Raw genomic sequence first — 26371 nt, 5'->3', positions numbered from 1 at the left:
CCTTCACTTTGTGAGGAGTAAGCCCAAGAATTTGTGCTGTTTATTTCCTGACAGAGGCCAAGATAAATGTAACATTAAACAACAGAAAAAAACAGGGGGAAAACAAACCAAAAAGACAACAAAAGAACAAGAACAATGAAACAAAACAAAGAAACATCAAGAAAATAACAACAAGAACAAAACTAAACTAAAAAACAACCCCACCCACACACAGAAAAAAACAAAAAAATAAGGCAAGGCAAGTACTCTAAAATCTGAGGCATGTAATCCTTAGCCCAAAGGGTCTGCTTTTCTCTTCTGAGTTGGTTAGGAATTATATCTTGCTTGTTCTTGACTATAAAATGCACAGTTTTTATCTGGAGCTTCCCAGCCAGGAGCCTGCCTGTCATTCAGAATATTTTTGGCGCAGGGTTTTAAAAAACCTCTTCTTCTTTCCTGGTTTGCAGAAGACCCAATTACTTCTCACTTCCAGTGTATTTATAGGGCTTTTTGGAACCTGCCACTTTATATTTTAATTCTGGGGCTGAAAGGGCCCCTGTCAAATGCTCTTCTCCTTGGATTCCTGCCTTTTGAAGATAAAAGGCATTTCTGTGCAGGTCTCATTTCTGCCTGGCCAGATCTCTGTGCAGTTTCTCATCTGTCTGATCTCTTGTGGAAGTCTGAGGATAACTTTTACCCCAGAAGAGTTTGAGGGTCACAATTGCTTTTTCAATTTCATTTCTGAAAGAAATTGCTGAGTGATGAGATCCAATTGGTGGGTCCTATAGATGGCAGGTAACTTAATTTAATAAAGTGTTAGAAGTCAGGTATTAAAAGACCCATCATGTATTATGGTCCTGAATACAGACTGCATCCACATGTTCAAGGTATTCCACCCTAATAATAATTCAGATCCTGTTCTTGCACAAAGATGGCTGGTTTTTCATAAATCCATTTTTAAACAAGGCTTGAGCATGTTGACAAATCCTGTGACCACAGTAAAGTTTGTCCTTGAGTTTGTTTAAGCATGAGCTGACCTTTCCTGAAAGTTTGTTTTGCATTTATGTAATTCAGAATTTCCTTCTGAGGAAGGCAGTGTATCAGGAAGATGTTTATGTGCACAGGCATGCTGTTTCTAGTATTCTGATTTATTTGATCAGAATATGTCTTGTTCATGTACCAAACTCTTTTCCCAGACAAATACAAGATGTTTGGACAATGAAGCTTCTGCTTCTCTCCTGCACTACTATCCTAAAGGGAATTTTAGCAGCCTGTATTAGAATAATATGTATTTATTTCCTTCTGATTCACAAATATTTTCACATGTGTGACTATCACCAACTCCAAGGACACGTGCAGAGCCAGAAGGTCCCCCCTGAGCCTCCTTTTCTCCAGGCTGAGCTCCTTTCCCTGCTCCATTCCCTTCCCTGGACGGGGTCTTCCTTGCAGGGAGGACCCCAGACCACTCAGATTTTGGGTACATGTGGGATTTTGTGGCCTTACTCCCATTTACTGCCACATTTGTGATGAAATATTGGAGCCAGTAGAGGGAGCAGGAGTTTTCCATCAAATCCCACTGAAATTCCTGTGCTGATGTGCAAAGGAGATGAAGTTCCATCTTCCCACATCAAATGACCTTGTCTCCTCTTATTCAGCATCAAAAAGGTGTTCTCATAGACAGTTCAAAGAGAATATACACTCTACCTTCAAAAGGAAATAATACCAATTTGAGGGATTTGTTCAGCCAAAAGTGGAATGTCCTTTCCAGAATGTCTGAGGAAACCTTAAGGATTTGTATATCTGTAATAGTTTAAAAATCCAATCAAATCTTTTAAGAAAATAATGTGTATTTCAGTGAATTCAACATTTTCATCTGGAAAATCAGTAAGAAATCACTGAGATGTCATAACTTGGGAGTTTCCTGCTGGAAGAGGCCTGGCCCCAGGAACAAACTTGGATTCCTTCCCTTAAAGCAGGATTTAAACAAAATCTGTAATCTGATCTATTCAAATGGCTTTTTGGATTTTATACAAGCAACCTAAAAGTAATGTTTCTCACAATTCTAGAAACTTACTAAGTATTAAATGTTTCTAAATAAATAAATTGTTCTAGAAATATTTAACACCTGCTTGTTGATTTTGCTGTTTACCTCAGTGTGTTGAATATAGAAGATGTTTTCTTGTCCAAGATGTGAGAGTTTTCCATATCACTTTTTCCCCCAGTTCCTAAAGATAATAATATTTATATTCAGTGTTGCTTGTCCCAGGGAAGTGTTAGTGCAGATTCTTGCAGTTGTTTATTATATTGACAGATGTTGAAGCCCTATTGATCCATTTTAGGATTATTTTCGAGGTACGACTCATGTTTTTATTTTTGAGGGATTTTTATGATCAGCACTGTATCTGTGAAGCTTTTCCAAGATGCATAAAGCATTGGATCACATAAAGCCTTTCTTGGCTGCAGGAGGTACCTGTGCCAGGTGTGAGGGATGACTCTGCAATTCCATCATTCCTTTCTCTTTTTGGAATTGCAGTTGCCCTTTTTCCCTTTTTTTCCTTAAGGAACAGTAAATGTCTATAACTTACTAATACTTTTAATGAAAAAATCATCTTTTCTTTGGGAGAGGATTGACTTTTAAGCTGCACCTTTTCAGGAGTTTCTCCTCTTCAGCCCCTTCTACTGCTTGCACAAACTTCTCCTCTCAGCATGTCTGTGAGGACTATTTTTTTTAGTATCAGATTTATTTTTAGATAACTCATGGATAATTTTTGCTAGAGCTTCCATCTATAACTGACCTATTTGAAGGAATTGTGGAAATTTTTGCTGCAAGATCTTTCTGAAGTGGGAGGATTTATGTTTCCTTTTATGTAATTTTCTTTTTGAGGGTGAGATCAGTATAGAGGCCGACCCATATTCTCTTAGTGTACAAAAACCCCTCAAAATTGAAGCAAGCCATGGACATTTTATTAGAAGCTTTATCAGGTGTTCAGACCTCGGCTGAACATACTTTTTGTCATCTAAATAGGTTTGAAAATCTTCTTTAGGTGAGTTCAGAATGATTATCAGCCATCACTTTTCCTCTGAGACTGTTACTGATGATTTGCTGGTAGACAAAACTAATCTGTTGAACTGAACTCTGGACCATTCTTAAAGTCACAAATAAAGATCATGGATTATCTCATGATTCCAACATACTGATTTAAAAAGAGGCTTTTAATTTATATTTGGGGGTGGTTTTTTGTTATGATTTCAATTGACACAATTTAATTATATACTAAATGTACTCTGCTTTTGACTTATACATCGTTATGGTGGTTTTAAAATCAATGAATGAAATACACTGTATAATTTCCAAATATTATTTGCCACACAGTTTTTTACTCCATATATTTTTGTCATGAAGTCCTCTTCCCACATCAAAAAAAGAAAAAAAAGGAGGGGTTATTTGGTTTGATTTACATACTCAGTATAGGTGTCTCTGGATAAAGGAGTTCCTTGATGTTAATAGAGACAAGGATGCTGCTTTTTCTGTATGAAATAGCTGAGATGAATTGTAGCCCAGATTAGAAGTACCTGCTTTTTTCCAATGACAAATAACAGCATCTGAGATGATGAAGGTACAGATCTGTCTCACTGATATCTGAACTTACTTAGGATTCATTCTGCTCCAGAATAACTTAGATGTTGGCATATATGATTTCTGATTTCCTACACATGCTGGAGAAAAACCTCATTTGTACTTGTGTCTGAAATTCCTGGGCAGGAATGCTGGCAATGTCTCTTGTAGGAATAGGATTTAAGTTAATAAATATAATATGACAAGGGTGTTTTCTTGCTGTGTTTTTTGTACAAGCTGCCAACACAGTAGGATCTTAATTTCAGTTCAGGCTTCCAAGTACTGCAGCAATAAAAACAAACACAAATGTACTTGCAGAGGCAAAGAATTTTTTTTTATTAATCTGTGGCTCCTCTAAGAAGTCTTTTGGCCTCTGACCACTGGGTTGGTTTTAATGTTGGTTTGGTTTTTTTTTTCCTGTGGATTTTCATGCCTAATAAGCAACATGGGGAGTTAATGCAGGATATCCCAGAAGAAGACAATAGACCTTTACAGTCTGAAGTCCATTTATCATTGAATTGCAGAGTGGTTTGGGTTGGGAAGGGACCTTAAAGCCCATCCAGTGCCACCCCTGCCATGGCAGGGACACCTTCCACTGTCCCAGGGGGCTCCAAGCCCTGTCCAGCCTGGCCTTGGGCACTGCCAGGGATGTGCTTGTGTTGTCATGCAAGTCCCAGCAAATGTCCATGCTCTGCTCCTAAAAAGAGGAAGTTTCTGCCATAAAAATGTAGCTGGAGCATACACCAGCGGGAGCAGGTGGAGAAAAAGAAGTGCCAACTTTTGGAAGGTGCTGAGGCATTTTAGCATCACATTTGCTGGGTGATGCTTCCCTGAATCTGTGTCAGAACTCCCTTGATAAACCAAACAAATCTGTAATTCTTGCTCTGCCCAAATGGCTTTCCTCAAAGACAGAGGAACTTGGATGATAAAGGGATGGACTTTTGTATGTTTATGAATTAGCAAAGCCTCTTAAGCCACGTTGCTATTTTATAGCAACAACAACAATAATCATAATAATGGAATTAATAGAATATTTAATAGAATATTTAATAGAATTTATAATAGAATTAATCATAGCACAATAAGAATTTGTGATGGTGGTGCATATTGTTTTCTGAGGCTGAAAAATACAAACTAAATGATCAGGAAGGGACTTTTGATTAAAATAATTGTTTCCAGTACCAGACTGGGCTCCCTCTTCTCTCCTGCTCCAGCTGGGAAACACTTTGCCCCTTCCCAGGCCCGTCTCCCCCTGGGAGAGCAGCAGGCAGATCATGTGGCACGTGTCATTTCTTAGCAGGCAGGAATCCATTGGGAATGCTGAGATCGAGATTTGCAGCTCCCTCCCGAACGCCGGCACCGCTGCGGCGGGTTCCAGGGGCAGACCCAGCACCGGCTCCTGCAGCAGCAGCGCCGGCAGCTCCAGGATCCTCCCGCTGGGCTCTGGCCCCTGGAGCTGTCGGATTTATTTATTTCAAGGATTTTTTTGCCCCCGTGTCTTTGTTTTGGGAGCACAATGGCAGCCGGGAGCCCCCATCTCCAGACGCTTCTGCAGGGATGCTGGGCTGGGCTGGAATCGGATCCGTCCCTAACGGCTTGACTGGCTTTGTGTGAGTGTTCCGCCTTTTCCAGATACAATTTCGATACGATATGGGTTTAAACTATTGATTTATCAGCTCTTATCAGTGGAGTGTGCTCTGCTGGTTGCTGTGAGAGCAGCAGCACATCCAATGCAGTCGGCTCCTGCCGCAGATTCCCCAGCATGCGTGCAGCAGCCTCACCCACCCTTGGATTCTTCTGCCTTAAAAATTGCTTTGTCAGATCAGAGATCTTGAGAGATGTTTAGTCACAGTGTGGGTTTTAAAGGACCCTTTTAATTAAATAGGAAACCAGAAATATTGGGCTGCTGGTGCTTGATTTTGTATGAAACTTGTTGTGTTTGTGTTTAACGAGAATGCCTGGCAGGAGGTGCTGACAGAGCTGATGCCAGAGGTGCTGTGGGATTTACTGACATCAGATGTGCTGGTGCAGATGCTGGTGCAGATCTGGCTCCTGTTTGCAGCCCCCTCATACTAATTGTGCTGCTTTGTGCAGGGGATTTGTTTAACAATGCCGAAACCTTGAGATTTTCTTTCCCTGTCAAAGCAGTCGGTTCAGAGAATCCAGTTGTGTGTATTGGGGAGGATTTGTTGTGTCATTGGTTTCAATGGAGAACTGGTGGAATGGGGAAGGGGGGGAGAAGAGGGAGCAGTTTTCTCATAAGGAGTGTTTCTCATACCTGGCTATAGCAGGAGAGGCTGCTCTGCTGATCCTGTGACTAATCATGATCTTTGAGATCCCTTCATTTCCTTGTAACTGAGAGAAAGAGTTAATAGCCATGACTGTTTACTCTGTTCTTGACTCAGAATCAGGCACTCAGAAGCCTTGTGGGGTTTCTGACCTGTGTCCAGCATCCCAGGTGGACAGATACTGAACTCTGAGGAGACAGCAGCTTTCAAAAACTAAAATACTGTGTAAGAGTTCATGGATTTTCTTAACACTGAGATTTTTTTAAAGATCACAAAAGTTTTTCTCTCTTTCATAGTGAGGTGCAAGAGAATATGAATTACTGAGTCAATATTTGCAATATTATTCATTTCCCTCATGGCATTTGATTGTTTTCTCTTTTGCTTGACAACTTCTGTAAAGCTCCTTAAACAGGTTCATCTCAGTCTGTGCTGGTCTTTATTTTAAATTAACACAGATAGCTGTGTTCTCTAGCAATGATTTGACAACTGATTTACTTCTGGTGACCCATTTTAGCTGTTGCATTGAGGGATTTGTCAATAACTTTGGTGTTTCACCACCCTGGCAATCATTACAGCAACTGAGTCAATCGAGCTTCAGGAGTGATACTGTCCATAAATGGTGTCTGTATAGGAGGTCATGTCTATAAACAATAGCATTGCTGAAGCAAATAGTAACAACTACCTAAAATCCGCATAAATAAAATATCTGGGAGTGTTGCTGCGATGACAGAGTCCCAATGCCCACACAGAGGTGGATGTAAATACAAGCACTTGGAAGTTCAAAAAATGTGAGAATTAATATTCCCTTAGAAACAGTAATCTTCCCTTTTCTGCATGTACAGTGAGATAACTTCATAATTAAGTGTGGTGTTGTTCCCTGCTAACCTTGCTCCTCCACTGCCGGGAGCAGATTGTGCTCAACATTTTTATTGGTAGTGAAGAGAAGAAGAAATAAATAGTTCAGTTATTCAGCTCTTAACTGTGGCTGTTCCTTCCCATCCTTGGTTTCCACCAAGCCCCACCTTTGCTGCATCCAAATCAAATGCAGCAGCTGTTGTATGCTGACTGAAGATTTAATATTTGCTGAGTCATCTGATTTATTTTTTCCTTTCCCACCTGCTAAATGCATTTTGGAGATTAATTTACTGCGAGCTTTCTTTCCCCCTTACTATGTTGTGTAACTTGCAGGAAGATCCATCCCAGACTCTTGATTCCTGTTCCTCTTCTCCAGCCCAATGGCTTTGGTGTCCTGTTGTCACCATTTTGTGTCCCACCACTGAGTGCTGGAGCATTTTGGGGAGCAGATCTGCTGCCCCCAGCCCCTGCCTTGGCCATGGTGTGTTCCCAAGGCAGGGTTTGATACACCTGGGTAACTGCACAGCAGAGGAGTTGTCTTTCCATGTCATCAAGGAGATTGATTCACAGAATCACCAGAGATCTCAGGCTTGGGTTGGAAGGGACCTTAAAGCTCATCCAGTTCCACCCACCAAGGCCCATGTAGTTAGTTTGGTGTCAAACACTTGCAAGGATGATGAAACTTTCAGGGAGGGAAACTTTCAGGTTTGTCTTTTGCTGATGATTGTGTGTCTTTGGATAAATACAGGGCTTTACTCCTGATTTTAGTACTGGGACTTTCTTGTCTTTTGAAGTGTTTAGTCCTTACAATTATTTTGCATTTGGATTTACGTTCCCAGCTCAAAAGGGTTTTTGTTTTCTCCATGACTTAGAGGTTGTCTGTGGGGGCTCATAGCCAGGGACCATTAGGGATGATGATGATGATGATGATGATGATGATGATGTTGCAGTTGTATTTGCAGCGTGACATCCTTCTGGCAACCAGAGCACAAAAGGGAACTGGGCAAGTGTCACGGTCTGTGGCCTCCCTGGCAGTTGTTGGCTTGTTGGGGTGGGTACAGCTCATTTAAAATCAAGATTCTGGGCTGCTGTAGCCAGATGACCTTCACATGCAGCTGCTGTGTCAGCAGGGAAAGATGCAAAGGTGACAGAAATGGCCTGCCTGGCATCTGTTCAAGGTGCTTGAGCATTGCCTCAGGAAAACTGAGGGGTGGGAGCATTTCACCAAGGGAAGAGGGAGCAGAAAACCTCTCCTGGCCTGAGGTGTGGTTCCTCTCTTTTTTGGGGGTGGGGGTAGATTAAGATTTTTAATCCTCATTTTAGTTCTGCTCTTGTGCTGCAATTTACACCTTCCATCAAGCCAGATATAGCTCAGATGCAGCAGGAGTTGATAAAGTTAAATTATGGCACAACAGACCTCTTTACCAAATAACTTATGTAGAGAGATTTCTATCCAGAGATAGAAATATAACAAATATATCAAAATGCAGTTGCTTTTAGCATCATCAAAATACATCAATGCTAAACCGGCTATCGAGTTTTTAAACAGCTCTTTAAGAATTCAGTTATTTCAAAACTGTTTTTAAAGCTTTTAAAAGCTTCCCCTTCCTCTACCATAAGGAAAGAGCTGCTGAAATACAGCCCAAATTTGAAATCCCTGGGTTTGCTTTTTCCCACTCTGTGGAGTTGGGCTTCTTTTTGTTCTCAGCTGCCAGAGACTCCATGTACTCAAGCATCTGTATTGATGGGTGTATCTATTGTTTCTAATCTGGTCAGTTGATCAATGAAGAGCAGCCTGTAATTAATTGTATGATATTGTACACAATGTCCCACTCTGCATTTACACAGATGGATTTGGGATTTGTTAACTGTAGCTGCTTTCCTAAACAGTTTCAAGAGGATGTGATAAGAGGTTTTATTCTTCCCAGCCTTCCTGGTTTTTAGGGGACAAATACTTTTAAAGGGACACAGTTTCAAATTTCATATTTCAGATATTTTTAATTTTTTTTTTTGATCCCTTAATTCCAGTGCTTAATATTTTTATATTTTGATATAACACTCCAAAGTGAAGGAGCTCTTTGAAGATGCACAATTTGGTTTTTATCTCATTCAGATGTCTGTGGCATCAATAGGAGCAAGTAAAACCTTCCTTCCATCCCCAAGGACCTCATGGATTTCATTGCAGTGAGCTGGGGCAAAAGGTGGAAGGAGCAGCAGAGTCAAGCAGCAGTTTCCCCAGTTTCAGTCTGCCAGAGGGACCTTTTGTCCTGCTGTCCCTCTGAGATAGGTGATGGGACTCAAGGAAAAGTTGCATCTGCCTGACCTGTCCACTATGATGTTCTACTTGTGCTGTTTTGGTTCTCGTGCAGATGGAGGGAACGAGGAGCCACCAGACCGAAGACAGGCAAGTGTAGACTCCCGTCAGAGCCGAGCTGGGCAAGGTAAAACCTGAGTGTTGTTCTGCCTCGGGACTCGTCTCGTTTGTTCACCTTTGATATTTCCCACGTGTTGTGTTTCTCGTCAAGCCGTGCCACCTGACAGGCTTTGCACCCGTGGTTGTTGTCCACACAGCGGCTCTGAGATTGACAAACCAGCCAATCTTTGAGTGGCTGAAGGAGTTTAACCTAACTCCTGGTGGGCCTGCAGAGCATCTCCATCCTGCAGCCCCAGGGGCAGAGTGTTCTGCTGTTGGAGCTGGAATTCTTCAGCACGTACCAGCCCAAACCAGCGTTCAGTTTCCAAGTTTCTACTTGTCTTCTCCCTGATATCAAAGAGCTTCAGGCAGGTTCACCATAACCAGGTTATCCTTCCCCCAGCCCTGGGATGCAGTGGAGAAGGACCTGTGTGTACCTGTCTGGGGGCTGAACAGCCCCACCTTACATCTTCTGCTTTGGCTTGTTTCATCCCACAGGAAGAGGACAAAAGGTCCAAGGAAGGAAGTACTAAAGCCAGGGTTTATATTCTTTAAATAACAATCCAACAGACTCTTTTGTTGAGTATCACTCAGAGTAGGTTTGGTGGTTGCTTAACACCACATAGAATTCTGTAATGGGGATTTCTGTCCCTGAGAGCAGCTGGTCTTAGATCTGTGCTGGGTTATGTGTCCTTTGAAGCAGCTTTACTAAGTTTTATGCATTTTCTCATTTGTGAGGGTTGTGAAAGTGTTGTGTTCTCACACAGCTTTGAGATTGAGCAGCATTTTTTGTGAGTAAGGGCTCTGGTTCTATGCTCGTTGACTTACTCTGTCTTTGGGATTGCAGCAATAATTTTCCTCTCATTTAGGCTCAAGCCTGTTGTTGTCATGGTGTCCTAATGATTTATTATGGGGCCATTTTCTCCAGAGAATTGTCCTTTTTTGGCAGTATTCCAGTGTTGCCTGGGTGAGGTGATTTTGAGTCATTGAAGCTGTGATCAGAATTAGGGAGATCGGAATTGGTAGTTAAAGCCCTGAAGCTCAGAAGTGTCAACTGCTCTTTTCACACAGGATCTTTCAATTACTGTATTTAAATTTATTATTTTTAATGTTATTGGTTTTAAGTAGAGTTAAAGTAAAATCAGGAAGGAACCAGGGGATTTTATAGCATATGTACATATTCCATGGTAGCTTGCATAGAAGGAGGAGTGCTTTGATGTTCAGACAGAGAGTGGCTGTTCTTTGCCACTGTGAGCTCAGATGGAGTTGTTGGTGTGTAACTGTGCTGCAGGCTCTGCTGTGGGTGCCTGGCATGTCCCTCTCTGTCCTTGGCTTGTGTCCAGTGGTTTCTTGTTATGGGGCAGAGCAGCTCAGATGCAGCTGCTGCTGGGAGCTATCTGAACACATTCTATTCTCTCAAGTTCCCTTTCAACCCATCTATTCTGGATCTCTGCTGCTGTGGGAAAGGCATGGGTTTTGGCAGAGTAAGAGTGGATCTTTTTTCTTGCAAATCCTTTCTCAGGAATCACTGATCTGTACCTCTTTGGTGGCTGACTGAAGGAACTGCAGCAACCAGCAAGAAGTTTCAGTGTGAGAGGGAATAGAAGGGGAAAAGGTTAAAAAGCTTCCAAGTTCTTGGAGCAACAAGCTTGTGAGCTAAATATTTCCATTTGGATCATTGTATAGGCAGGCTTTCTGCAGCATGGAAGGAGAAGTCTCTCTGCTCTATAGAAGCATTTTCTCCAACTTTTCCCAGCTCTGTGTCCATCACTTGAAATCTGTCTGCACGTGCTGATGGGCATTTTTCATTGTGAGGAAGTTTATTATCCTTGGATAAAGCATCCAGCTGAAATGGGGCAGTTGTCTCCCTGCTCTCTGACCTTCCATGCTACTGTGTGTGGTGCCCAGGTGTCTTCAAAGCTTCAGTGGCAGGACAAGAGGAAACAGCCTCAAGTTGTGCCAGAGGTTTTGGTTAGGTTGGTTTAGGAAAATATTCTTCATGGAAAGAATTGCCAGGCCCTGGAACAGATTGGTCAGGGCAGTGGTGGAGTCACCATCCCTGGAAGTGTTCCAAAAACGTGTGAATGTGACACTTAAGGACATGGTTTAGTGGTGATGCTGGGTTTTTGGTTGGGCTTGATGATCTTAAAGGTCTTTTCCAACCTGAGTGATTCTGTGGTAATCTTGTAAAGCTCCAAGAAATAGTTTATTAGTTCAAATATGCACTTTGCAAACACATTTTATTTAAATATATAAGCAAACTGTTAAAATTCCAGTTCAGCCATCAATGAGCCCTAATTCCAGGGTTTGATAAGACCAATATTCTTTCTGACCAAAACAAATTTCAGACTGTTTCAGGGATTTTGCTTGTGTGTTTATTTACTCTGCCAAGGAGGAGAGAGAAATTTTGGTACGTGTGAAATGAAGTTAGTACCTTATGGATGTTTTGTGAGTTTTCACTGTTTTGTTGTAAAGCCTTTGAATTTTAAGAAGGAAAACTTTGCCCACCTATAATTACTTTTATTTATATATAACATGCTGCCTTTGATTTTTAAGTAGATTGATCAAAGACACTGGGAACTTACACCATAATAACCAGTGAAATGCACATAGACTTGTCTTTCCCAGACTTGAAGCTGCAGGTGATGCCCATGGTTCCCTAAAATTTAGCCTGAGGCAATTGAAATTATTTTTAAGAATCAAAATCATTGGTGGCCAATCTGTTTTTCATGCCTGGTGCCAAATGTATTTGAAAAACCCATCATGGGTTGGCTTTTTTGGATGCTAGTTTTGGCAGAGATGGTGGTTTGTCTTCCCTGACACTCCTGGTGAGCCTGGCTGGGCTGGCAGAGCCTGCAGAGAGCTCCTGGTAACTGATGAGCAAGCAGAGTGCAAAGTGAGTTGTGTTTTGAACTGTCAAAACCAGTGGAGGTGTGAAGGGTGTTGGTGCTTATTTGGCTTTCATGTAAAGAGCATTTCAGAACTGCTGAGAGACATTCCTGGTTGCTGGCACCAGGAATGGATGCACTTCAGCCACTGGTGCTGCAGCCCTCTGGAACCCTTTGGGAGCTGGTCCAGGATTTTTGGCAGTTATTTCAACATGGGTTGTTCTGCTGATTGTCAGCAATATGTTGGGTTGTTCACATTGTGCTTTGGATATTGGGAATGCAGTTCATCCATCACTCCTCTGAAGTACCGTGCATTTGGGGCTCTTACCCTTCAGTCCTGTTCCCACTCTTGCCCATCTCCCTTTCTGTCCAGCACACATTTTTCTCTTTTAAAAGCACTCTCACAAGCCACAGAGAACAGCACAGCTATCCAGTGGAAATCCAGTGAGGAATGTCTTTATGGAGGGAAAACATCAGCACACAATAAGAGCTAAAATCTATCTTGTAACAGAATGACACAAGTGTGGCCTTCTCACGTTATTGAAAAATTAGTGAAATATCATTGATAACAGTTTGGGTTGGTTTTGCATATGAATTCTTAGTTGTCTGGGTTAGGTTGTTCATCTTACTGACAAGAGTGAAGATCCAGGTGTCCTCGACCCCAAGGTTTCCATATCTGCTGCTAACAGGAGGAACCTTATGGCTCCTGACTCCTGCTGATCTGAAGCACCTTCCCTTCACTGTTCATTAATATTGATTACAATTAGGGTCGAGTCCTTTTATTATTCTATCTTCACTTGTTCTCATGTTATTCCATGTATTATTGCATTGTGGATCTGTAGTGATGCGACCCCCACACGGGCTCTGTGTTTCTCTTGGGAGAGTTGGAGCTGGTGGCTGTTTTTAGAGGCGTTTGTTCTTCATTTTATTTGGGGTTTTTTGATTTTTTTTTGTTTTAGGCTAAAGGTCCTCCTATTGAAATTTAACTTAGCTGGGAGGTTTTGTATTAGAAACCAACAATCTAAAAACTACGGTCGTTATATTGAAAACTGGTGACTCTAAGACTCTGAAAGACAAATTAAGAACATTGAAAGAAATGTTTCTGATTCTGCTGTTCATCAGATAGAGAGAGGTACTGAGAGGTGCATCAAGGGACGTGTCAGGGGTGTGCAAAGGGAACTAAACTTGGCAATTCAGCTCTGCCCAGGGCTCCCTCCAGCCAGCCCTTTGGGAATGATGGAAGCAGGATTCTCTCCCTTGCACTCTAACCCATTGGTGTTTCCTTTCCTCCCCCCTTTAGGCACCTCCACAGAGAACGACTGTGCTTTTGAACCTGACTACGCAATTCCTCCTCTCCCAGTGACCGAAGGTATGCAGCACATTCGGATAATGGAGGGCATGTCCCGCTCCCTTCCATCCTCCCCCTTACTCACACATCAGTCTATCAGTGTTCGGCTCCAACCTGTGAAGAAGTTAACTGGTAAGGACTTAAATAAAGTTCACTGGGGCTTTTAAGGTCCGTTGGTGCAAAAATCTGTAAGAGAAAAAAAAAAAAAAAGCTTTGAATGGTTTCTGTATGGGAGTCGTTCCCTTGTTTATTACAGCATTGATTCAGTCAAACCTGAATGGGGATGGGTTGGATTTTTGTGTTGACAGAGAAATCTTTCTTTGCTGAAAAAAGGTCTCTCTGGTTTACAAATATTCTCTCATTTTTGAGAAATTTCTATCAGAGTGTGTTTCAGCTCCACTTTGTGTTGCTGTTATGCACTGTTATTACAGTGATTTTAAAGAAGTTGATGCTTAAATTTCGAATGTTGAGAGAACATCAGAGAAATTATGAACTTCTATAGCAAAGTTATGCTTTGCTAAAAAAAAAATCTGAATGACAGATTTTTTTTTTTGGTTCATGCATATTTTTAGATACTGCTTTTTGTTTATGTAACCTGTCAGGACTGTGGTATGAATACCTAGAGATGATGCAGTAGTGTGATTTTTCAAAAGCACTTGGAGTCCAACGTCCATATAAAAGCCTGAAAAGAAGTATTTCTACTCGTAACAGTTTTTGAGAAACTTGCTTTTTGCCTCAAGTCTGACCCCCTCTGTGCCCAGCTTTGTGGTCAGCCAGGGTCCTGTGCTTGTGCTGAGGGAAATCTCCAAAAAGAGTTTTTATGGAATATAATCTGATCTATGTGTACAAAAGGGAGTTTGATGCACTTGGTGCCTTTTGTTTCCTCTGCCCTCTGGTGAAAGGAGAACTTGGAAAGCATAGGGGAGAGAAATTCTCTTCCTGCCATAATTCTGTGTCTGCGGAGTGGTTGGTGAGAGACCCTCACCTGTATGGTACATAAAAACCTTTATCTTTTAAATTTTATTTTTTAAAAATAAAAATTTATGTCCTAGGACCATTTACCAGTATCTGAAGGAACCTACAGCCAAAGAGGCACTTCCTGTTGGGAACTGGAGCGACAGGACAAGGGGGAATTGGGTTCAGACTGCAAGAGGGGAGATTTATATTGGATATGTGGAAGAAATTCCTGGCTGTGGGGATGGTGAGGCCCTGGCACAGGGTGCCCAGGGCAGCTGTGGCTGCCCCTGGATCCCTACAAGTGTCCAAGGCCAGGTTGGACAGGTTGGAGCAACCAGGGACAGTGGTAGATGTTAGGGTGGGTTTTAATGTCCTTTCCAAACCAAATCATTCCATAATTCTATGATAATATAATATTTTGAAGTGCCTAATCTGTCTGCTTTTTAACCAAGGCAGCTTTTCATCCACAGAAAAGTTAAAATGTCCATTTTTGGTAAAAAAAACCCTCAGGAACACATTCCACAGAGTGAAAGTTTTCTACCCAGAGGAACTAAGGTCACTCACTCACATCTTGGTATCTGGGTTTGCTGGATATGAAGACTTGGCTGGGTTCAGAGGGTGATAAATATTCCACGTGGGTGCAATTTCCACTCTGCTGAATAGCCTGGTGATTAAAAAAAACTAAGATCATTGTCATTCTAAGGGGGGAAGTAATAGTCAGCATAAGTAATCAGTTCTCCCCCTCCTGCCACCTCTTGTTTAGCACTGGCTGAAAACATACTTAAATCAGCACATTCAATCTCAGTTTGTGTTATTCAATTTGTTTTTTGTTTTTTTTTTTTTTTTTTTATAACAGTGGCTTTATTAACAAAAATAATGTGAAAAATATGTAATAAAGGGAAAGAAAACTCCCCACCCTCCCAGCCCAGGTTAAGTAATGGAAGACACCATTTTGGTTTGTGTCTGCAATAAAATTAGCACTCAAAAGTTACCGTGCTTGCTGCACAAAGAGCAGCTGATGTTGAAACAATGGGCTTAAATATTCTGCTATACATCAAGGGTGTGTTATTGCTGACTCAAAGCCATAACTGTGATGAAAATAATGCAGGTGCTCTGTTTACCTGCCTTGAGGACAGCAGTGCTTTCCAGGAGGGTGCTTAGGGGTGAATGTATGTAAGTGCTTTTGGGAATTGATGCCAAAAATACGTGCATTAGGTTAATAAAGGAGATACTGGGCTGAAAGGCTCAGCTCATGATGTTTTATTCCACTCCTGTGGAACCCACCATTTGCAGAGGGTTTGCACAAAGCCCTGTGCTGCATCCCACTCCTCCTCCTCCTCCTCCTCCTCCTCCTCCTCAGGAAGGAGTGTTCATTTGCATATTGTACATTTATATGCGCAGGGATAATTTTATTCATCACTGTACTTGGCTATTGCTATTTTCTCCATTGAATGACAGATTGCAAGCATTGGGATTCTCTTAGAAAGAGCACGTGTGTGAGTGCCTGTGCAGAGAGTGAGGAGGGGAGAATATTAGCAAGAAATTGAGGAAAGAAATCTTGTTTTTCTAACAAAAACCTGGCCTGGATGTTTCAGTTTGGATTCTCAGAGGCCTGATCCTGCTGTATCCACTGTGAATTAGCTGCTTCAGTGTCTTCAGAGAAATGGGCCTGGGGAAGCGGTTTCATTGCAGATCCTCTCTTTGAGAGCATTCTTCCCTGGTGTTTGGGGAATGTGGGAACTTTCCCTAAGAATAGAATTCATCTAAATCAGTAGGAATATTCCTATAAATCAGTGGGTTCAGGCAGTTAATAGTAGCCTCTTTCCTAAAGAAGATGTGTATTTTTTCACTAGATCCATCACTAGAGATGGTGAGAGCAGGGCTGAGTGGGTTGGAGACTTGCTCTTCCCAGTGATACCAGTAAGGACCCACCACTGGGGTTCTCAGCACCCTCCAGGCCCATCTGGGCTGGGGACCTCAACACACAACATCTTCTATGCCACCATCACACGTGTCATTTGTAGTGCTGGGCTCTTGTCTTCTCCCCATCCCTCATGGGATACCCTTGCATCTCTTGGGAGTAGCCATGAGGAGTGTCACATCTCCCTGCTCTGCATCTTCAGCAGATGGTTCAATATTCTTTGATCTTAACTGTAATGGTGGGACTAAAAAGCTCAGATCTCTCTACTTGAAAACTTTGTTTCTTGTTTAGTGGTGATAAATCCAGATTAATGATTGCAGCCCCCAGGCCCACATGTTCTCTCCAAATTGTTGTACCAGCTCAGCTGGGTGGGAGCGTGAGCGATGATGAGGCACAGCTTCAGGGGTGGGAGTGCTGGGGGGAAGCTGTCAGTGCTGGCACATGTGGGAAGTGCTGAAGTCACTACTCCTGGAAGTGCTCAAAAAAACGTGTGGCTCTTGCACTTGATTACACGGTTTGGTGTGGAATGTGATGGTGTTGCAAGGTTGATGGTTGGATTTGATCATCTTCAAGGTCTTTTCCAGCCATAACAATGATTCTGTGATGTGAGTGTGGCGAGGCCCTGGCACAGGGTGCCCAGAGGGGCTGTGGCTGCCCCTGGATCCCTGGAAGTGTCCAAGGCCAGGCTGGACAGGGCTTGTGGCCACCTGGGACAGTGGAAGGTGTCCCTGCCCATGGGCACGGCAGTGGCAACTGGATGATCTTTAATGTCCCTTCCAGCTTAGGCCATTCTGGGTTTTAAAATAAAATAAATCATCAATGGGAAGGATTTCTGACAAAGTTTCAGTTGCTGAGCCCAGGCTGCAGCCCTGCAGTGTTGTGGTTGTGCTGGGGGGACAGTGGCCATTCTCTCCCTCACTATGTGTTGTTTGTTTGAGCACATGCATTAAGTGCAAAGCAGCTGATGATGGTTCTGGTAAATAATGTGTTTTTCCCCAGTGTTGCACATGGAATACAGACCTTGGCCTTGCTCACAGCTTGTGCTGGCAGATGTGTGTGAGCTGGCTTTCCCTGCTCTGCCATACCTGAAGGTGCTTTGGGGGCTCTGCCAGCCTCCCTTGCCCAGCAGTGCCTGGGCTATGGGTTAATTTGGGGATGTTCTCCTGTCTCTGGGAGGCCTGGCAGGATCTGTGTTGGTGTCAGTGCCACTCAGGCACTCAGCCACCTGATGGTGCTGCAGTTTGGCTCATCTCAGCCTTGCTCTGTAAGGGCAGAGCTCCTCACCTGTGCGGGGCTGTGCCTGCCCGTGGGTACTCTGTTTCCACAGATATTAGTTTGGGTCCTTAGTAGTGTCCAGCCATTTAATAATTTCAATTATTTCGGTTCCAGTTAGTTGCACACACTGCAGAATCATGTTGTTTTGGTGCAGCCCTCCTGATGCAAACGTGTCTGGGCTGGATGTGAGTAATCCTGTCAGAAATTTGTGCCAACTGCTTCAATGTGAACAATGAAACCTGTCCCCAACCAAGAGGGTGCTGCAGCTTTAAAGTATCCTAGGGCTTAGAGCCTTTTAGTATAAATTGTTCCCAGAATCCATGCCACAACTCCTTATATGGTGCTGCCTTTTTTTTCTTTTCCTCTTAGTTGCCATGACAACAGCAGCACTGCGCCATTCATCAGCTCTGGTCCTGGGCTGCATCACCAGCCCCTCAGCTTACTCCGAAATATTCGGGAGAGCATCCATGAGTCAGTCACTCAGCTCTCCTGATCCATTATTTCCCTGCTCTTTCAGCAGTTTGCTCTAGGAAAAGAGCAAATAAAGCTGCACCACAGAAAGAAACTGTAAAAAAAATCCTTCCTTTTCCCCCCAGGGGAGGCGTAGAGGCTACATTTGCTGCAGCGTTCTGGTAGGAATTAAAGCAGCTCTGTAAGCCTGGGAGACTTGCCGAAGAGGGAAGGCTGTGTGTCCGTGAGCTTCTCTGGAATCCTGCTGGAGCTCGTTTCCTGGCACCCAGAGGATGTGCAGGTGATGCTTGTAGGAGCAGCGAGCGCCGCAGGGAGAGACGGTGCTTTGTGATTTTGGGAGCCAGAGCTTGACATCAGCAGCGGGAGGTGTCACCTGTAACATCACCCTGACGTGGGGAGCAGCAGGATGGAGCCAGCGCTAGGGAGAGGGAGGGATCAGAGGAGGATCTGTGCCAGAGTGCTCTCCAGGCAGCAGTGCCCCTGAATTCCCAGCCTGGCTGATGGGGAGAGCAAGCAGAGCCCTGTGAGTATTCGGACGATTTGTCGCGCACGGTCTTTGATTGGGATTGCGTTGGGCATTGCTCAGCATCCTCTAACTGCAGAAAATCAATGTACACTAAGGGATTGTGGGGCTCCTGGCTGGTAAGGAAGCCATTACTAGGAGGGAGTTAGTGTCAGAGTGATGCTGCTGGTGGTTATTTGTGTTCTAGTTGTTGCGATCGTTTTACATAATCGGAGTTTGTCACCTCCTTGCTCAGATGTGCAGAATTTCTCATACAAAACATAAAATGAATGTGCAATGAAAAAAATTTGATTTCTGAGCATTGCTGAAATAGAACTGCTGAGGAGTGACTTGAAAATGCTACAGACACCAAGTCGTTTGTTTTCAAAATGTTAGAACAATGGGATTGAGATAATGTTTTCCTTTTGTGCTCTGAAATGACCACAAATTCGATTTGGATTATAAAACTCCTTTGTGCTGAGGGAAAAAATATTTGCTTTTCACTGAAAGGGTGATCTTCTAGAAATAAAAGTAAATAAACAACCATTACCAAGGTAGAATTTGAGGAAAAGCTGTTGAAGTGCCTGATGCTCATGTTGAAGCTAATTTTTGAAGGATATTGTGCTTAAAATTGTTGGTGTCAGAAGAGACTGCTCTTTTTTAAGTATTTTTATACCATGGTGTTTGCAGTAGGCTTACATTTCTTTTCACTGAATTCTCTGTCGTGCTGTCAGCATGACACTGATCTGAAATTCCTGTTCCTGTGTAGGAGTGGAGGTTGGGTGGGAGGCCCACCCCGTGTCTCAGAATGCACAGCAGTGCCAAGGACCCAGTTACCTGCAAAGTGCCATTAGATTTCAGTGCTTCCAGTGTATCATGTATTTTTTTCTGGGCATAATTAGTTTTCTGTTGAAGTTTCCCTGATCCCTTGCAATCTCAGTCTGCATAGAGGTTTCATGAGTAGAAAACTTGTGTTCTGTCAGAATAACTGAGTTGTCCCTTTTTTAGAAAAATTACCTAAAATACACACAACTTTTCATTGTGGTTTGGCCATCTGGATTTTGGGTCCTGTTTTATGCTCTCAATGTGACAAATCCTGATGTCTCAGGAAGAATTTCTTCATGGAAAGGGTGGTCAGGCACTAGAAGGAGCTGCTCAGGGTGGTGGTGGTGGAGTCCCTGTCCCTGGAGGTGTCCAAGGAATAATTGGATGTGGCACTCAGTGCTCTGGGATGGTGACAAGATGAGGGTCAGGCCCAGGTTGGACTCAATATCTTGGAGGTCTTTTCCAGCCTCAGTGATTCTGAGATTCTGTCTCCAGCAATGAAAGCTGCTGGAGAAGGAGGATCCTCGTTCAGTTACAATAACATATGCTGGGTATATTTTTCCTGGTGTGTCAGTTCTTACTATCCATTTTTGGGATTCTTCATCCATTATTTTGGGACATGTGATTTGTTTTGACAGGCTCATACTCAAATGGAAACCATTTGGGCTTGCAGAGATGAAACAGGTGGGTGAATGTGTCCCTGTGTACTCACAGATGGACTTTTGTCTCTATTAAACCAACGTAATTCTTTGTGGGAAATGAGAAAATTTCTGATTTAAATTTTTTGGAGCTCCAAAACTGGCCCTGAAATTTATTCAGATAAATAGTATGTCTGTTTGTAATTTTTGGAATTAAACCAAATCCTCTGTTGAAGGGTTTTTGTTTGTTGGAGACCTGTCAAACTCATGATATTACTGCATTAATTTCAGGATAGTTTGGATGTAACTTTTATTTTCTTAAATAAAGGGAAGGGAAAAGCTGGCATATCATATTTATTGGCTTTTGAAAGACACTTACCAGTTCTAGCATGGATTTTCCTCAGTGCTGTTTTCAAGACAAACCCTATCTGTCTTATTTTGACACCCAACTGTCTTTCATTTTGACAGAGCAGAAACTGCAGTAGAGATATGCAGAAAATCCCTTGTTTTTCCCTTGGTGGTGGTGTGAGGTTTTTGCAGAACCTTTAGAATTTGCTCTTCCCAAGGTTATTTTTATTTGCATCAAGGCTGTTGGAATGCTCAGCCTTGCAGAGGATGTGGTAAACATGTCATCACAGCACTGGAGCTGGGAAAAGGTGATAATAGCTCTGCATTTCAGACACTTGTGGAGATGCCTAAACAGAGGGAGAACCCCAAAAGTTCCTCTAGTGTAGATAGTGTTTAAAAGGCAAAAAAAATTGCATTTTAACTCCATGGGTTTTCAGATGCTCAGAGAGAGAAACTGTCCTTATTTCACACTGGGGCTGCACAAAATGGAGCATCTGTCACGATTACACTTCTGGTGTGTGAGAATCTTTAATTTTTAGACATAGCTAAGAGGTTTCTGTAGCAGGAGGAGGTGGTGTAGAAAGCCTCCTGTGGAGTTAAATCAGGCCATCACTCTTCCCTTGGCTGCGTCTTTCCTCCTACTCCTGGAACGTGCCTTCAGAGGTGTCCTGTGCACTTGGGAGCAGAAAGGCACTCACAGGACACACCCATGTGGAACAAGCCCTTGCATTCTCCTTGTTTTCTAAGGAAAAGGCCTCATCTCCAACTGGGCACGTTCTTTGGTCCTCTCCTGCTTCTGTCACAACAGGACAGCCCCTTTTGGAAACTTCTTCCCGTGTGAGGAAGGAATGACCACACAGAGGTGTTGGGTTGAGTCACTTGCCCAAAGATTGAGCGTTACTTTGGCAGAAATTATTTTCTGATGTGATTTGTACCTGGCTGGCTCTACCCATGCAGGAAACCTTGATCAGGTTCAATTAAACTCATGGTCTTGTCACCGAGTTTGGGATGATGCCACACATGAGATGTTCCAGCACAAGGTGAGCAGGGTCCTGTGGGGTCATTGCAGAGTCACAGGCCAAGTTTTCATCACAGAGCCCCTGACCGATGCTCAAACCATACAGGAGGTTGAGGACTGAGCTGGATCTTTGCCTCTGGACCATTCCTTGGCACTTCTCTTTCCTTGCTCTGTGGTGATTTTCCTGGAGTAGCTGTTGGTGCTCAGTAATTCCTAGATGGCTTGGAGCTGGATAGATTTCCTTGATTCCTAGATAGAGGAGCTGCAAGAAAGATGGAGAAGGGAGAAAAAGGGAGAATGGCTTTAAACTGGCAGAGGGCAGGTTTAGATTGGATATTAGGAGGAAATCCTTCCCTGCAGTGGTGGTCAGGCCCTGGCACAGGGTGCCCAGAGCAGCAGTGGCTGCCCCATCCCTGACAGTGTCCAAGGCCAGGCTGGACAGGGCTGGGAGCAACCTGAGCTAGTGGAAGATGTCCCCACCCCTTTGGTTGCAGTGGAAAGCTTCAACTTGAAATTTCTACAAGCATTTCCTCTGCAGAGATGAAGCAGGATTAGGACAAAACAGGTTTTATCCCTGTTATGCTTTTCTTTTTATCTTCTCAGCCATGGAAGTGAGTAGGTGTAAGTGAGAAAGTGGTTTTTGGAAGGGAAGTCACCAGCTGGGTGTGTTTCTGTCAATAAATGGTCCTGGCTCTGTTGCATGTCATGGCTGTAGCCCTTTCAGCTTGGAAAGGGGCCCTGCAAGCGCTGCCTTCCAATTATTTCCACTTTAGTGTCCCCTGGTCCTGGGACATTGGTGGTGTCACAGGATTCGTGTGCACCAGAGCCTCAGAGAAGTGTTGGGTTCCTAAATCCGCTCGTGATGAGGAGCATGGCACTCGTGTGTCAGTGACAGTCTGCTTCAGCCATCTGTGTTCACACAAATAATCTCATGGGTATTAGATATTTCAATTAAATCCTTGAGGCATGGCATGTGTCCTTGTCCCTGCTCCTCTGTGGAAGGAAAGGATGATGAGCAGTCATCGCTCCTCAAAACAGAAAATTCCAACAGCTCCTTTAATTCTGCAAGGAAATGAAGAATTGGAAAAGCAAAACAAAAATACTGAAAACTACAGATGGCTGCATTAGCAATTTTCTTAGGTAAAACCCACCTTGTAAATGCAGCAAAATGTAGTTTTTCAAGTGTTAACAAACAAGTTCAGCTAATTCAGGCTTGTGCCCTGCCAGCTAAGCAGCTTCATTTTAAGGATAGAATATTCTGTGAGGCTGCTACCAGTGGAGCAATAGGGATCCTAAATCCAGTTTCATATGAATGGAACAGTTTTGCATATGTGTCAATGTAATTACAGCTCTGGTGGCATCAACTAACCCAACTAAGTTAGTTTTAGCATCACAAAGTTTGAATGACTTGTGCAGAAATAAAATTACCTTAGCTGTTCTTAATCTCTTGCCTTTATTATAAAATGCTCTTATCAAGGAGTGAATTTATATTGGCTTGTAGCTGTGTAGTCCTGGCCATAAACAGTGGTTTACAGAGTGGGCAGGATCCAGCCTCTCACGTGCTCTAACTTGGGATTACTTGGGCTGTGAATGGTCAGATATTTTACAGTTTACTCTTCTCTCTTTTATGGTCACAATATCTTGGTTTGCTCTTAAGGATATGGTGGGAGAATAAATGAGATTTTGTTTACGTGCAGCTTAGGCTTACTGCTGGCCTTTGCCCTGCCACTCCTGTTCCAATTTAATTTGCTGCTATAATTTGATACCTACCTTTGATCATTCTTGGCTCCCTGTAAAACACTTCAGCAGCACTCTTGCAGTGCTGTCTAGAGCGCATTCGTTATTCTTTTTTCGGTTCCCTTCCAAACCCCTCGTGCAGGTTTTAATTTCTTACTGCTCTAATTGCAGAGAGTCAGAGCAGTGGGTAAGGCACTGCAGAGAAGGATGGCAGAGCTTTGTCTGGCAAGGTAGGGCAGGGCATGGAAGCAAACTGGGCTGAGCATGAGGAGCAGGGGGTGGCCAAGGGTGCTGAATTACTTCTCTGCTGGATAACTGCTCATTTATAACTCCCTTAGCACCAGGCAGCTGACAGGTGCTGGCTGTGGCATCAAAAAGGGCTAAAAAGGGCTTGGAGGGAGCTCTGGGAAGCTGCAGACACCCCTTGGCCTGGTGTGTATGTGGGACACGTTAATAGGAGGAGGTCTGAGGGGCAGAGTTGGCCACAGAGTCACAAAATGGTTTGGGTTGGAGAGAATTCCTTAACAAGAATCCAGTCCCACCCCCTGCCATGGCAGGGATACCTTCCTGGGTACACTTCTCAGTGTGAAGAAAGATGGAGAGAATCATGGATTTGCAGAATGCTTTGGGTGAGAAGGGACCTTAAAGCTATTCCAGAAGAGCTGTGTAAGAGAATAAAACACTAGGGAGATAAACTACATTTCTGAGCTGTTGGTATTCCACCTGCTCTTTTCTTCTTTGGGAAGAATCATCAGTTAAAGGTATTTTCTCTTTTTCTAGTGCCTAAATTAAGCTTTGTCAGTGTCCAGAAAGGATTTGACTGGCATGTTCAGCATAGACCATTTTAAAAAGCCCCACACAAGCCCCTTGGTGAGACACAGTGGCACTGGGCAGCTTTCCCTGAGCTTTCTCAGCTTCATTCAAGAGAGAAGGAAATGTGTTTGCTTCAGTAGATGCTTAGTTAGTTGCTGATTTCTGTCAGCTTGAAAGTTTAGCTTGAAATCTGAGCATTGTTAGGAATTGGTGTAACAGGTTTTTCTAAGCAGTGAATTACCAGGGTTGCCTATAATTTGATTAAAGTGACAGAACTCTCTGTTGCTGTCTATAGACTAAATGTTCTTTATAGTACATCCAGGCCCTGGATTGGAAAAATTTTGGACATTTTTCCTCATTTTTAGTGCCAGTGCAATACCTGAGTCACTGAATTGCAGCAAGAACTCCAGGACAGTAGGAGACTGAATGGGAATAATGCAATTCAGTACTTGTGTTTTGTAGTATTCTCCTCTCATCTGTTTTAAATTTAGCATTTAATGAAATAAAACTGTTGGGAAAGGGATACAAGGGGTTGAGGAATTCTTTCCCCTCCAGCTCTACCCTGTTTCTGTTTTTGGGAGGATCTTTGGGGTATTTGAGCAGATCTTATGTAGGCTTAAAATATTGATGACGTGGTTTCATCCCATAGTCCCAGTCTCCAGTCACTCTATTTATATTTTTTTAGTGCAAACAAAGCCTGAAACTTCAAGAGTGACTGCAACAGAAATTTATTGCTTGTTTTCATAACAAGATGACTTAGAAAGCTGGAGCAGGTGGTGCTGCCTCCCTTCTCTGCTTTCATCTTCCTCGTCTCATGCACAGGGTTCTGCCTTGAGTCACAGATGAGGAATTTCTGCTAAAAAAGGCAATTCTGAGAGGCTTCAGAAGATGCTGAAAAGAAGAATTTTCGATGGGAAATGACATGGAAAAGTGTGCAGTGTGGCACAGCCCCAAGGAGTCCAAAAGATTTGATAAGTTTGGGTGGGAAGAGCAAAGTCCCATCCCCTCCTCCTGCCATGTCTGTGTATTAATGAAATAACTTCTTTCTCCTCAGAGCTATCCCCTGCATGAACAAAGGCTTGTTGGCAGCCCACATGGGAAAAAAGCCTTATCTGGGGGGAAGGTGAGCGTGTGTTTTTCTTTTTGGGATCAATAATAGGAGCAGCTTTCTTCCTGAGGCTTTCCAGAGTATTCCTGGGAGCATCTGTTCAAGAGGTTGACACTGGGATGCTCCCAAACCCTTTGGACTGAGCTGGGGAAGGGGATTTTGCTGGCTGCTGTCTCCAGCAGTGGTAAATTTGATGGAAAAATCCCTGTTCTACTTCCCTGAATGACACAAAATTGTTTATTATAATAAGCAAAATGGAAATTGAGCTAAATTCCTTTTGGAAGTACAGGCTACAGGCAGGTTAGTATTTTAGGAGGAATTATTTTCTCTCTGAATCTATAAATGTGTATTGTAAGATCATTGTGATGTCATTATTGAACACTTCAGGCAGAAATCTGTATTATTTTATTCTACATATATTTAAAATTCATATAAGCCTTTTCAAAACCAGGTGATTTTCTCCCTTGAGCATTGGTTAGGGATGTCTATTCAGACAGAAAATCATTTTGATCAATTATTTGGGAGGATTTGTAATAATCTTGATTAGATAGGTAATAATTTGGTTTAATTATACTTTTTCAGAAGACTCATTCCTTTTTGAGGTCTCTGAACGTATTCTTGCTGATATTTTCTGTGCCTCGTTCCTCTGGAGAGAGACAGAGAGGAGGGAAGAATGTTCCAAGAGGTTTCTGTGGTCCCATGGGATTGCAGAATCCACTGCTTTGGAGAAGGTTGTTCCTCAGTTTTGCAGAGGAAAAATCAATTCCAGGGGCAGTAATAGGCAAAACCTTTGTGTTACACACATCTACAGTTTAAAGGAGAATTTCTACTTTAATGTAGTTGCCTTTTTGAGCTCTCCTTTCCCATTGCTTGTCCTGATATCACCAGCTTGCTGAACTCTCTTCCTGCTTTTATTTATTCTTTTCCTCCTTCCACCTATGTTTCCTTCAATTTTCTTGTTTCAGGGCCTTATCTCCTAAACTAAACATGTTTTCTGGAAGTTTTGGAACGAGTCTGATGTTTCCAGACAATACATTGTTCTCACCACTTTTCTGTGCTGCCCTGCCCTCACTGCTGTGATAATGTGGGATGAGAGGAGAGAAGCTGGGGAATGTAATTTAAAAAGCTTTTATAGTCTCAAATAATAGAAGAGGAAAAAACTGTTACACAATGGGTTCTATAAAATAATGTTGGATTATGTAAAGAGGATGTTAACCTTCATTTTATGTATTGTCACTGGTTTAATTTTAATTTTTTTTTAAATATATACCTAAAAATCCTTATTACACATGGCTGGTATATTATTTCTCCTGGTTTCCCAGAGAAGCTGTGGCTGCCCCATTTCTGGAAATGTTCATGGCTGGGTTGGAT

The 26371-nt window shown here is 42.8% G+C and overlaps 1 protein-coding gene across 7 annotated transcripts in view; it reads left to right on the top strand.

Moving 5' to 3' along the window:
* The window catches only part of TANC2 (tetratricopeptide repeat, ankyrin repeat and coiled-coil containing 2), a 146665-nt gene that overhangs the window by 31173 nt on the left and 89121 nt on the right, over positions 1-26371 (top strand). For 3 of the 7 annotated variants that reach the window (XM_077190749.1, XM_077190747.1, XM_077190748.1), the window contains exons 4-5: positions 9108-9179; positions 13340-13519. In XM_077190749.1, the coding sequence (XP_077046864.1) occupies positions 9108-9179; positions 13340-13519 (252 nt within the window). Of the gene's footprint in view, positions 1-9107; positions 9180-13339; positions 13520-17978; positions 18535-26371 lie in introns of those variants that run through there. The other 4 variants (XM_077190751.1, XM_077190752.1, XM_077190750.1 and 1 more) reach the window with 4 other exon arrangements.

The sequence above is a fragment of the Agelaius phoeniceus genome, chromosome 26 (assembly GCF_051311805.1).
Source record: "Agelaius phoeniceus isolate bAgePho1 chromosome 26, bAgePho1.hap1, whole genome shotgun sequence".
Taxonomy (NCBI): domain Eukaryota; kingdom Metazoa; phylum Chordata; class Aves; order Passeriformes; family Icteridae; genus Agelaius; species Agelaius phoeniceus.
The sequence above is the reverse complement of the archived record's forward strand: the minus strand, read 5'-3'. Positions and strand labels throughout refer to the sequence as shown.